This window comes from Ambystoma mexicanum, chromosome 3q (assembly GCF_040938575.1).
Source record: "Ambystoma mexicanum isolate Mex_15411 chromosome 3q, UKY_AmexF1_1, whole genome shotgun sequence".
Taxonomy (NCBI): domain Eukaryota; kingdom Metazoa; phylum Chordata; class Amphibia; order Caudata; family Ambystomatidae; genus Ambystoma; species Ambystoma mexicanum.
In genome coordinates, this window is record NC_090926.1 from 223,082,798 (window position 1) to 223,095,040 (window position 12,243).

At 44.0% G+C, this 12,243-nt stretch overlaps 1 protein-coding gene across 2 annotated transcripts in view; it reads left to right on the plus strand.

Moving 5' to 3' along the window:
• The window catches only part of KIF5A (kinesin family member 5A), a 902,746-nt gene that overhangs the window by 422,225 nt on the left and 468,278 nt on the right, over positions 1–12,243 (plus strand). For both annotated transcript variants that reach the window (XM_069653594.1, XM_069653595.1), the window contains exon 5: positions 1,843–1,891. In XM_069653594.1, coding sequence (XP_069509695.1) covers positions 1,843–1,891 — 49 coding nt within the window. The remainder of the gene's footprint in view (positions 1–1,842; positions 1,892–12,243) is intronic.

Consider the following 12,243-nt stretch of genomic DNA (forward strand, 5'->3'; position numbering starts at 1 on the left):
GCCTGAGTGTGCAATATATGAGGGAGTAGGAGAGTAAAAGAAAGTAGAGACATAAAGCTCATTGAAGGAACTGATGCATCGATTTACTCTACTACATAGTTTACTTGTAGTGTGGCCAACCCTTAATTCTAGACAAGCGTACTGCGGTGTGCTTTAAGCAGGCTTGCCACCACACCCCCTTCCCAAAACTCCAAAGAAAACAAAATGCAGGAGTCTATTTGCAATTTGGCTTGTGGAGGTTTTGTCATGAGATGCTATCACAGACACTGCAGCAATGGCTGGCTGTGGTCAGAATAGTTAAAGTTTCAATAGTGTATTTGGGCGTTGAATGCCAAAACAACCTAGCTCTCACTTACCCAGTTAATAGGATGACTCCCTATATGCCAACGGAAAGCGCTCTAGTTAGCAGTGCAACGTTTACACACCTGCCCCTGATGCAAACTAGAGTCGAGAAGAGTGCTTAACAGTAGTTATTCACGTGATCAGTTAGAAGAAGAGACCGCACTCTGGGAATACTGGAGGTTCACAGGTGGAGCGATGGACACAAAGCATGTGCTGATGGCCTTAATAGCAAGACCAGAGGCCTGGGATGAATGCATGCAGAAAGTGGGAAGAGAGATCAGGAGATAAAGGGAAAGACTGATGGCCAAGATAGGCAGCACCAGGGATGACTGAGGAGCGAAAACAGGTGAGGAATGGGAGAACACTGTACGGTGGGCTGGGCACTCTGTGACAGGGCTGACGTGTGATTCTGTCTTGGAATAAAGAACTCCATGAAGGTGGGAAGAATGGTGGAGACACATGGCATCTTTCAACTAGTATGAAAGATGCTCGGATCTTTAAACAGGGTTTGACCAAGGCATAGCAGATGATTTGTGTAAGTGAAGGTGGTCCCTGCAGGCCTTCCCTTCTTTCCCTTTTTTTGACTAGTATCAAGTGCTGTTCAGTGTGGCCTAAAGAGGAACGAGGTTTAAGAAATGTTGGCTGACAAAAGAAGCGAGCTGGCTGTAGACTACCATAAATCCTCACTTTGCTTTAAAGCCTGATATCCTCTCAGGGCGTTCTGTAAACGGCTGCTGCTGGGCAGGATGTGTTCATGCCTACATCCTGGGGGGTCCAGCAGGTGAATCAGGGACTTGGATATCTGCCAAAGCCCCTGGACAGAAGATACTGAGCCTAACAGCTCTGTACTCATAAGACTGGAACCCAGAATCCCACCTTATGCTTTACCATGTCAAAGAAGGTGTTAGTTGTCCGAGACCAGGCCTCGAGGCCCGGAATCCTGATGGGTTTTCAGGATATCTCTCAGTAAGGTTCATGAGAAGAAATGTGCACACATGTAATGATAATGAGGTGTTATTTATATAGCGCCTTAATCCAAAGCGCTTTACAGAATACATATTTACATACAATATCACCCAACTGAAATTGGTACTCATTTATCGACCTCGGAAGGATGAAAGGCTGAGTTGGCCTTGCCGGGATTCAAACCTGCGACCTGCAGATCGCAGCAGCGAGCGCTCAACCTGCTGAGCTATTTTACCGGCTTTGGAATCATTGCATGCAAATCTATCTCATGAATATTAAGGCAGGCATCCTGAAAATCCGACATGGATCCGGCCCTTGAGGCCTGGAGTTGGACAAGAGTGTTTCCTGGTACTGTGCTTGGTAAGAGTGTTCTCCTGCTAATGCTGTAATATCAGGCAAGTGGGCCAGTCATGTGAATATTGCAGATCTCCATCCATAGGAGCAAGCAGGATAGTGTAAGCAAAAATAAAACCATCTTGTTTTCTGTTACTTTTATGAAAGCTGGCTCTTCTCTTTCTCTCTTTCCCTCACTAGGTGTCATACTTTGAAATCTACCTGGATAAGATTCGGGACCTCCTGGACGGTAAGGGCAGTGTGCTGCTGTTCGTTCATCTCTTCACTTTCATGAATCATTGATGGGCCATGAGCCCTTAAGCACAGTCCCTTCCTGCTTACATTTAATTCCATTATTGCTGGATGCCTTAACAACATGGGTACTTGCATTTCCAACTGCTGCACTTCAGCTGTTTAAGGGATAAAACAGGGGCATTTAACTTGCTCTTTCTCTCGATCCTTACCTCCATTTTGAAACCCAGCCTTGCTTCCGATTTCATTTAAAAAATGCACAGGCGTTTCAAATAAAGCAATGCATTCTACTGCGTTTTTGCTCCTAACACGTCTTACAGGTTGTGTGTTACTGATGCCCAGCACTTTGTCATTGTGTGCAGCGCGATAAGTAATGGTTGAAATGAGGACATTTATAGAGCCGACACCCGCCCAAACGAGGTCCTTATCATACCTACCAATGCAGGTCCTTATCATACGTACCAATGCAGGTCCTCATCATACGTACCAATGCAGGTCCTTATCATACGTACCAATGCAGGTCCTCATCACACGTACCAATGCAGGTCCTTATCATACGTACCAATGCAGGTCCTTATCATACGTAGCAATGCTACCATCTGACACCCTCGCCAAGCGCAGCTCCTGCAGCTTCACACTGCTCGAGTACAGGGAAGGTCAGTCACTGCTGGTTCTGTGCATCCATGCAAGTCTGTGCCGGCAGACCGCCTTCGCAGAAGTCCCCCAAAGCTCCAGTGCACCTAGAAACCCCATCTCAATTACCTTTTGCTCAAAGCACAGGTCCTACCACTGCACCAGTATTACGCGCAGGCACTCTCATGCACAGCGGAGCGACAAGGTGTAGCTCTGTAAGGTTCGAACTCCGTGCAGGACCTTTTTCTTTTTTTGGCCTAAAATCTCAATGATTATGCTGCAGCCTACATGTGCGCCTACCTGTGCTAGACTGCTTGTAGTCATTTACTCCCTTTACAGAGACCTAGCATTCCCCTCGGAGAATGATGGCCAATATCCATAGGTAGAGTAAGATGTGGCGAATTATGGAGTCCAAGCTTAGTGTCTATGTATGGCTATGTGTTGCCTGGTCTCCAGCTTTACGCCACTCAGCCCTGTGTGCCCTAGCCTGTGTCCGACAGTTGCTGTTGGCAGTGCCTGCTTCATGCTGCAGTCCACAAGTAAGTGCTAATTAAAGTATGGATGGTCTGCGAGCGTCGATATTCCTTTGATGGCTTGGTGCGTAGACCCCCATGGCAGGTCCAGACTGCTGACATAGATCTAATGACAGTAGCAGCCACTTTCAGGAGAGGAAGAGCTTTCTAAATAGAAAGGTCCTGGGTAATAGGCTGGAAGATGTGGAGATGCTGTGAGAGGACACTGCTGCACCCCGCCCATTTTGGACCCAAGCCCACGAGGGGACATTTCCAGATTTAGAGTCTCAAAGCTTTAGCCTTGTTGGGCAAAAGTGAGATGATGATGATGATGATGGCCAAAGTTGGGACCAAGAGAACGCTGACCCTTTCTTGCTGAATAAAGACCCAAAAAAGGCAAAACCAGCCTTAAGGGAGACAAGGTGCCTTTGGTAGTTATTGAGTTTAAGCCTTTCCTGATCTGGTTCCTTAACTTTCCCCAAAGAGATCCCCTTTTTACACTGAGCAGAATCTGAATAATTCTACTGGGCATATGTTTTGGGAGCAGTCATTTCACGTTTCCCAGTTATGCCGCTAGAGTTTGTAGAGTGGAGTTTTTTCTTTCTGAAATGGACATCTTGTGAATTGTTTTATTGTGGAAGTGGTTAATTGCTGCTCATTTGATTGCATCACTCGCATGATTTTCAGAAGAGGCGGCATGGCCTTTATATGCTACCATGGAAGAGCTTACAGATGTTTTGGATTTCATGTTCCCCTTTACGCACAAAGCTTTCTGCTGGATTTGGCAAGAGACCTAACCCAGTGCTAGCTAAGTCTAATTTAACCCAAGAATTGACCAAACATTCACTTTTTCATGGTTCCGCTTCAGCAACCGATCCCTCCACTATGTTGTTGGTGTGGTGTGTGTTGAAAGCGCCAAAAGAATAGACCATACGAAAGATGTATTTTATGGCTTTCACCGTTTCAACTGAAACAGTAGGTTTGGGTGGCTCTTTCATTGCGGATCTCGCTGGTTCTTGCTCACCAATAATTTAATTAAATTGATGCTGTCCATGTCATTAACCTTTCACACTTGCAGTCCAGGAATTTCAGCTCACAAGATCCTTTGCGTTTGTGTACCAAGAGGCAGACTACATGGACACTTGCTCCATTTGTCCTTTGTCTTCTTGAGTCAGGATGTGCCATCTATCCTCCCGATCATTGCCCCTAAATCCATGCATGTTTCTTCCCATCTTTGCTCTTGGCTCCATGCATATTTCTTCTCTGTCTTTGGCCTTCTATCCATGCATGCCTGCTTCTCCTTCATTATTGCCCATGGGTCCATGCATGTTACTTTCCCTGCCATTAGCCCTGTATCCATGCATGTTCCTTACACACCGTTACCCCTAGATTCATGCATGTTTCTTCCCCATTTTTGTTCTCAGTCCATGCACATTTCTTCCCTGTCTTTGCCCCTCTATCCATTCATGCATGCTTCTCAACCAGTATTGCCCATGGACCTATGCATGTCACTTCCCCTGACATTATCCATAGATCCATGCAAGTTTCTTCTCCACCATTGCCCCTGGATCCATGCATGTTTCTTCCCCATCATTCCCCCTGGATCCATGCATGTTTCTTCCCCATCATTCCCCCTGGATCCATGCATGTTTCTTCCCCGTCATTGCCCTTGGATCAATGCATGTTTTCTTCCCCACCATTGACCCTGGGTCCATGCATGCTTTGTCCCCTTTTTTCTTCTGGGGTTCATGCATATTTCTTCCCTGTCTTTGCCCCTCAGTCCATGCATGCATGCTTCTCCTCCATTAATGCCCATGGATCCATGCATGTTTCTTCCCCTGCCGTTAGCCCTGAATCCATGCATGTTTCTTCCCCACCATTGACCCTGAATGCATGCATGATTCCAGAGAGCAGAATGTATAGAATACTTTTGAAATTACAAACAAGAAAGCATTACTAAACCTAAACTCCAAAAAGGAAACATTTAGAGAACCGATTGAGACCATTTTAGAAAAACTACAATCTATTGTTGGAGATAACAAATGCTAGGAAAAAATCTCAATCGGATATTCGCGTATTTCCACTATTCCTCTGAGTTATTGAACAATTCATATTAAAATATTGCAGTGCTTAGGCAGAGAGTGTACTTTTAATGTCCTGTGCACACTTCATTAGGTGCTTGCATTTTAGAACCACACGCTTCATCCCATGGTTACTTCAGTAGAATGTGTCGCCGCTTGACAAGGTGCTTATCTGAAAACATTTATAAGAAGGGATCAAGTAGGAATGTGGCAATTGTAGACCAGGACATGTAGCGGCGGCTTTAGGAAAGCTTCTTGTGTTAATTATTGGATGGAGGAGATGTCCTACAGCGTCCTTAGAGAGATGGGCTAATCCACAGTACTCAGCGTGGTCACAGATGCACGAACTCACTGTGGGCAAGAATGTACAGTGGATATATATATTCACAGAAAAGACGTTGTTAAAGGGACGTTATGGTTAAGTTGCACTACTAAAAAAACCTACGAAATTCAATGGAAACACGTTGTTACAGTTACAGGGACGTTATGGTTACAGGTAAAATCGACAACCCCCAGAAATGTACTAGTTATGGTAAGCTAAACAACCATAACTCGCGCTACCACTGTGCACTGCAAGGACTAACACCCATGACATCAAAGATGACATCACAAATGTCATTGATGACATTCAAGCAATTTCAACGTGCTTTTGAAGCGGTAATCAAGGAGCATGAGAAACACTGCCCCCCTACCCTAGAAATAACACATGTGCAACATCTTCCCCTGTCCACCTGCCCCTCCATATTAGTGTTTGGTGCCTCTTCCCTCTTTTCCCTCCCCACCTTACGTTCTAACCTCTCCTGCCAAAAAAATAAATACATCAAAAAACAACAAAAGAAATGTTCCTTAACGAACCACCTTTCAGTTAAAAAATAGAAGAAAAAAAACATAGACTCCATCTACTTTACATTTCTCAGTAAAGTACATAGACTCAATAAGATTTTCCAACATTTCCATTAGCATGTTGTGTTATGCTAATGGTATATTGTGGCGTTCACCCCCCGTTACAGGAACTGGAACAGTGGATACCAGCTCGGCAGCCCAAGTTATCAGCCCAAGCGAAGCAAGGTGGATAACAAGGTCTCCGGATCATTATCCCCCCATTCCAGCCCCTGCAATGGGGGATGAAGGCCATTAGCACCCAAGGTTCCCAAAGCTAAAAAAAAAAATATTTTTCTTCCTACACCACGGGGTCCCGCTGTAGGAAGGAAAATCCTTTTCCAAGATGGCCACCATGGAAAGGCAAGGCGGGGTTCCATACAGGGCCCCTCTTCGCTTTCCATGGCAGCCTCCAGAAGGTGACGAGAGAACCCTATGACCATATTACCAAAAGCGCATTTTTCTTCCCTTTCAAAGCTATCCCACTTTCCAATAACTTTAACACAAAGCCGGTACCAGGTGGACATGGTCACTTTAACCCCATGTGTTGTCCCTTGTGGTCATGGCCAGTAGCCAGATTGTCTGGATCTTGACCTTTTTCCATGACCCAGACAATGTGGCCACTGCCCATGGCCACAGGCTATACCTCAGTCACCAAAGGTATATCGCAATTTTTTGTACCTACATTATGACAAAATATAAAACACGGGACATTTGCAAAACCATGCTTCTAGGTCCTTGCCAATGCTCCTTACACTAGTTTCCTGGAAATCCACCCATGTTTTATTTTTTCAAAAGTGTCAAATGTATGCACATACAATAGTCTTATAATTTAGCCCACTCTTGGCAAAATCCATTCAGACTTTACAAAAACATTTATATCTAGATCTGAAAGCTTTTTGCAAAAGTTTGTTTAGATTCGTCAAATGGCACCACATTTATATGCCTTTACAATATTTTGAGACACCCCCTCTAATTTTGTCCCCTCTTGATAAAATCCCACCAAAATTTGCGAAAACATTTATATCGAGATCCATAATCTTCTTGCAAACCTTTGTGTAGATTTGTCAAATGGCACCATATTTATAAGCCTTTACAATATTTTGGGACCCCCTTCAAATTTTGCCCCCTCTTGACAAAATCCCACCAAACTTCGTAAAAACTTTTATATTTAGATCTGTTATCAGTTTAACACCGTAAGTGCAGATTCGTCAAATGGCACCATTTATAAGCCTTTACATTATTTTGGGACATCCCCTCTAATTTTGCCCCCTCTTGACAGAATGCCACCAAACTATGCAAACTCATTCGGAATCATGTCAAGAATACAATTGCAAAATGTCATGCAGTTTCATTAAGTGGCGTCATAAGTAAGTAAGTAATAAGCCATCCAAGAACTGCTTTTCACCAAACCTGTAATGCAGAGGTGTCTGCAAACTTCATAGGACTGTTCGCGGACTTTTAATGGCGAAAACACAATTTTATTTTTGCTTCTTGAAGCCATGATCCATCCCATCCTCATCACCCCTCACTTCCCCAGAGATTTTTTGATAAGTTTGACAAGTGCAATGTTGTGTTTTTTAATATGTTTTTACCGAGATGTACGCGGAGAAGGGCCACTGTCTGTGAATCCAATATGGTGGGAGTTTCCAAAAATCTGACACACTTCATGCTTTTCAGCATCCAATCAGTGGGCGCGTCCGATGTCCGTGGACACCACATTGCCTTCTGAGCCAATCCATGGACAGAACCCAGATATCACACATTTATTTGGACCTACTTTTTGGTTGTTTTTAAAAAACCTATTGGCGGATTTCCACCAAATTTACAAAAGCACGCTTTCGGGACCAGGCCGTCGCTCCTGCCGCAAATTTTGTGAAATTCCATCCAGCGGTTTGAGCTGTAGGCGTGAGCAAAGTATTTCTCCAATCAGTCTATGGGGAAAAAAATGTGGGGACTCCCCTACAACTTTGCCCGCCTTGACAAAACCTCACCAAACTTTGCAAAAAAATTCAGAGCGGGCCATATGCTTTTTTTGCAAAGTTTGGTGAGGATTCGTCCAGGGGGAGCAAAGTTATAAGCCGCCCAAAAAGAGGTCTTCCTATGGATTTAGAAAATTAACCATAACTACTAGCGCGGGCCGTGTAATATATCCAAGTATCAATATATAGTAGCAAGTCCCTTAGGAAACACGAAAATTGAATTGCTAATAACCTTTGCTTGCATGACGGATTTGGCTCTGACGAAGCTAGAGTGACAAAACGCATGTTTTACTTGTCTCCTTGTTTCTGCCATTTGGTACAATTGTTTTCAAAAGACACATGGATTTTTTGTTCAAACTGTACAAAATATAATTTAAAGGTTGATGTCTTAACGTAATAAGCAATGTTTATTGCAGACATAAGTTGGGGCGTTTTGGCTACAATACAAAGATGGTTGTTTCATTGATGTGCGTCCAGAATTTCTTTTGTGTTGTAATTACAAACAGACAATGAGACAGACAAAAAAAAAAATTACTTATTTGGCATCTGCAACCTACAAACCAAACTATTTGAGTAATTCTTCGTAAACTACATTAGTGGTTCTCCCTACAAGTGCTAGGATTACAGAGAGGTATGTGAGCTCACTCTGGAACAGGCCACGTAAAACTGCCCATGCAAGAAGCAGTCTTCCCTTAGGTGAATCCCCACTACCTTTAAAGTCTGCCCGTGAGATTTGTTGATGGTCATGGTGAAACAAACCTTAAAGGGGAACTGAAGTCTTTTGAATTCAAATGGATATTCTGACGGTGTAAGAGGTATTCATGGTATGAACACAGACTCGACTGGGCCAAAACCAGTTAGCACCATAGCCGCAATCACATTTCTGGGGAGAGCATTCACTCACAATCTGGTGCCATTACAGAGCTTAGGTGGGTTGATGTTCCGTAATAGTATTACAGGTGCTCCCACTTTGAGAGCAAGTTTGTGTTCGGGAAGATTAGGAGGATTTATAGTGTCCAAGAACTCAACGGGGAACCACTGAGTTTACAGATTTGTTCTCCATTTGGACTCCTCTGAAAGAATTAATACGTACCTTATTGATTGCGGGAGCCATGCTGTTCTTTGGCGTTAAAATGGCATGCTGACATAACCAGTCTGTAGATTTCTCCATTAGATTTATTATGTCAGTACATTTTGGATATGAGGTCTGCTAGGGAACTGATGACTGTGCCTAGATCGGAAGGGATGACAATATTGCTCTTAAATACGGATACTCTACGTTACCAATTTTAAAAAGAAGTTTTGGAAACTTACTTTTATTTAAAATGTGAATTTTTACTTTTCTAACATCTTCAGCTTGTGAAATATGGGTATCCTTTAAATAAAATTCACCCCCCTTTTCCGCTCCCTTAACTGGATTTTCAAAAAATGGTAAAACATGTGTTTCTCTATTTGAAGAAGAATCTAAATACCTATATTCATGTCGTCTGTAACATCTTTGGTTTTTGAGATATAGGTACCCCCATTAAAAATGCACCCCCACTCACTTTCGGTATGTCATTTCCAAAAATCCTTCCTTAGTGGGTGCCTACGTCATGAAAACAATGTACCTTCCAAATATCAAGTTCCTAGGTTTAACAGTTTGAGCTGGGCGTTGATGAGTCTGTTAGTCAGTCAGGACCTTTTCTTTCATATATATATATATATATAAAATTTTTCAGCTTTACCAATCCCTTTGTGAAAATTGAACCGCACTCACAAATTGTTTGTAGCAAGTTTCGGTTCACATGAAAGAACAGCTCCTCATTCCAACATTGCAAAATACGTAAAAAATATATTCTTTTATTTATCAAAACATGGTTAAAATCATAACCTTGCAACCCGCGCCCAGCTTTCAAAAACGGGAGGCCATCAAGGGGATATATTTCTGAGGCTTGTGGATCTGCATAGATGACATGCTATGCATAGGCCAACATCTAGTGGTAGTCGCGGAGTATTACATGATTTGTTTTCGAAACTCGAAAAGGGACATTGACTGGGTGGGTCAGTAAAATCCCTACTGTGACGTCCATTGTACCCATGTTCCTTTACACATCGAGGTCCCTCAGATTGTTTTTTTCCACCATTGTAGACAAACGCAGATTTGCAGAGTTCTTCAGGCTGATGCCTTTGATTAGAAAAGGTTTATCATAGAATTTTTTACTATTCTTATGCTAACCGCCCATCGCTTGCCACAAAATATCTGCAGCGGAGCTCAACAAACAAAGCCATCATCGACGACGACCAAACAATCACCTCAACGGACACTGGCCGCTGGCTACACAGGCCTCACTGGGCCTCTGCCCATCACAGTAGGGAGTGTGGGGGGAGGGCATACTTTCTTCTCCTTTTAGATAATGCCTAATCTCTTCTCCGCATTTCTCATTTCCTTCTCTTCGCTGTGCTGTCATTTCCACTAATCATGGAAAAGACACATTTTAAGTTTTGCACGTCCTGAAATAGGAATTACCCCCGGGTAGAAAAACACAGGCGGTGTGACCACTGTCTCCCATGGGATCACCCTGAAAAGAACTGCAAATCTTGCAAGCTCCTTTGAACGAAGACATTAAAGGACCCCAGAACAAAATGCAGAGCCGCCCATGCCATGCAGGCAGAGGCCTCCATTGGCATGGAGGGAGCTTACAGTGATGGCAGCGTTGGTGTCCTAAGTGACGCCAAGGGTGAATGGAATTCGACAGACTCCCTCTTGCGAGCCCCCAACTCCATTAAGCAGGCCGGCAGTCCTGTTACAGAGACTACACCGGGCGACGCAAGCAAGCACACTACATGCCACACCAAGCACACATCCCACAGCCAACCGTCGCCACACTGTCGATCTTTGAAAGCCATGCAGTGTCAAAGAAAAGGTCCTCGAAAATATCCCTGTCCTCTGGGCCACCGTGCTAGTGTTTGCTGCATGACAGACTTCCGAAACAGACCCACAAGTCAGTTTCAAATACCACACATAAAACATATGCCCTTTCGCGTGCTGAAAGGCATGCTCTGAAAGGTGCTTGAACGGCACCTTCCACTACCTCAAAAATGAGAGAACTCATAAAAAAAAGTCCTGGCCCTCTTTTAAAATCCAAGATGTTGCAAGCCACAAAAAATCAAACTCCTCTACCATCTAAGTATTCTACTTCCCAAGATAGTGGCCCTCTAACCTCAGACACTTTTTCAGGGACCATGCACAACAAAAAGCCTACACCCTTAAAGGCAGGACACTCCTGCTACAGTATTCACAAGGTCATTTGAGTGGACCCCAGAGAGCTTCGATAGAGTCATGAGGAAGAGGTCCTCTTTTGTAGACTTTATGGACCGGCAACCTGCAGATCTGTTTAACCTTCAGGGCACTTCTCACAGAGTGGTAGCTAGGGATAAACCAGCAGCCAAGAAGGCATGCCTGGACACATTTCAGCCTAGCGCCTCCACCCAGAGCCAGGTAGAGACCTCAGGTTCACTTGACCCTGGCTCTCAAGGAGATCAAGGGGAACAGTATGATCAGGACCAGGATGGCCAAGACCAATTTTACGATGATGACGACGATGACATCTATGTCATCCAGTGACCAGACCATCAGGATCAACCAGTGGCTGAGTCCCCAGTCGACAACCAGCTCCAATACAATGAGCTGCTCCTCAAGGGCGCAGAACATTTCAACATAGACACCCAGGAGGTCCAAGTTGATAAGGAAATTGTGGAGGACATTCTTGGATATAAGAAGTCTGCAACACAATTATTTCACCTCCTGCAATCTATTCAGACACATTAAACCCTCTCTCCTAACACCAAACCTTACTCGAGCAGTCAATCGCTGCATCGAGAAGGTGTTCAGACTAGCACCTACCGACCCACTATACCCTCTATACATCAGGTATCATCTAAAACCCGGCTCCCTGGTGGTTACCACAACTAGGAAAAGAGCAGGCCCACGTGTAGCCTCTGCAGAGGCCGCTCCAGATAAAGAAAGTAAGAAGATTTACACTTTTTGCAGGAAAGTGGCTTGCTCAGCTGCCTATCAGACTAGGATAGCCAACAATACTACCCTTTTGGCTAACTATAGTTGCCATAAATGGGATGAACTACTACTGCAAATTGAAACAGTCCCAAAGCCCATGAAATCTCAGCTCTTAAAAAAAACTATAACTGAAGGCAAACAGGTTGCCAACTGCATCCTTATAAAACAACCTGGATGCTGTGGATAATGCAGGCCGTATTATAGTT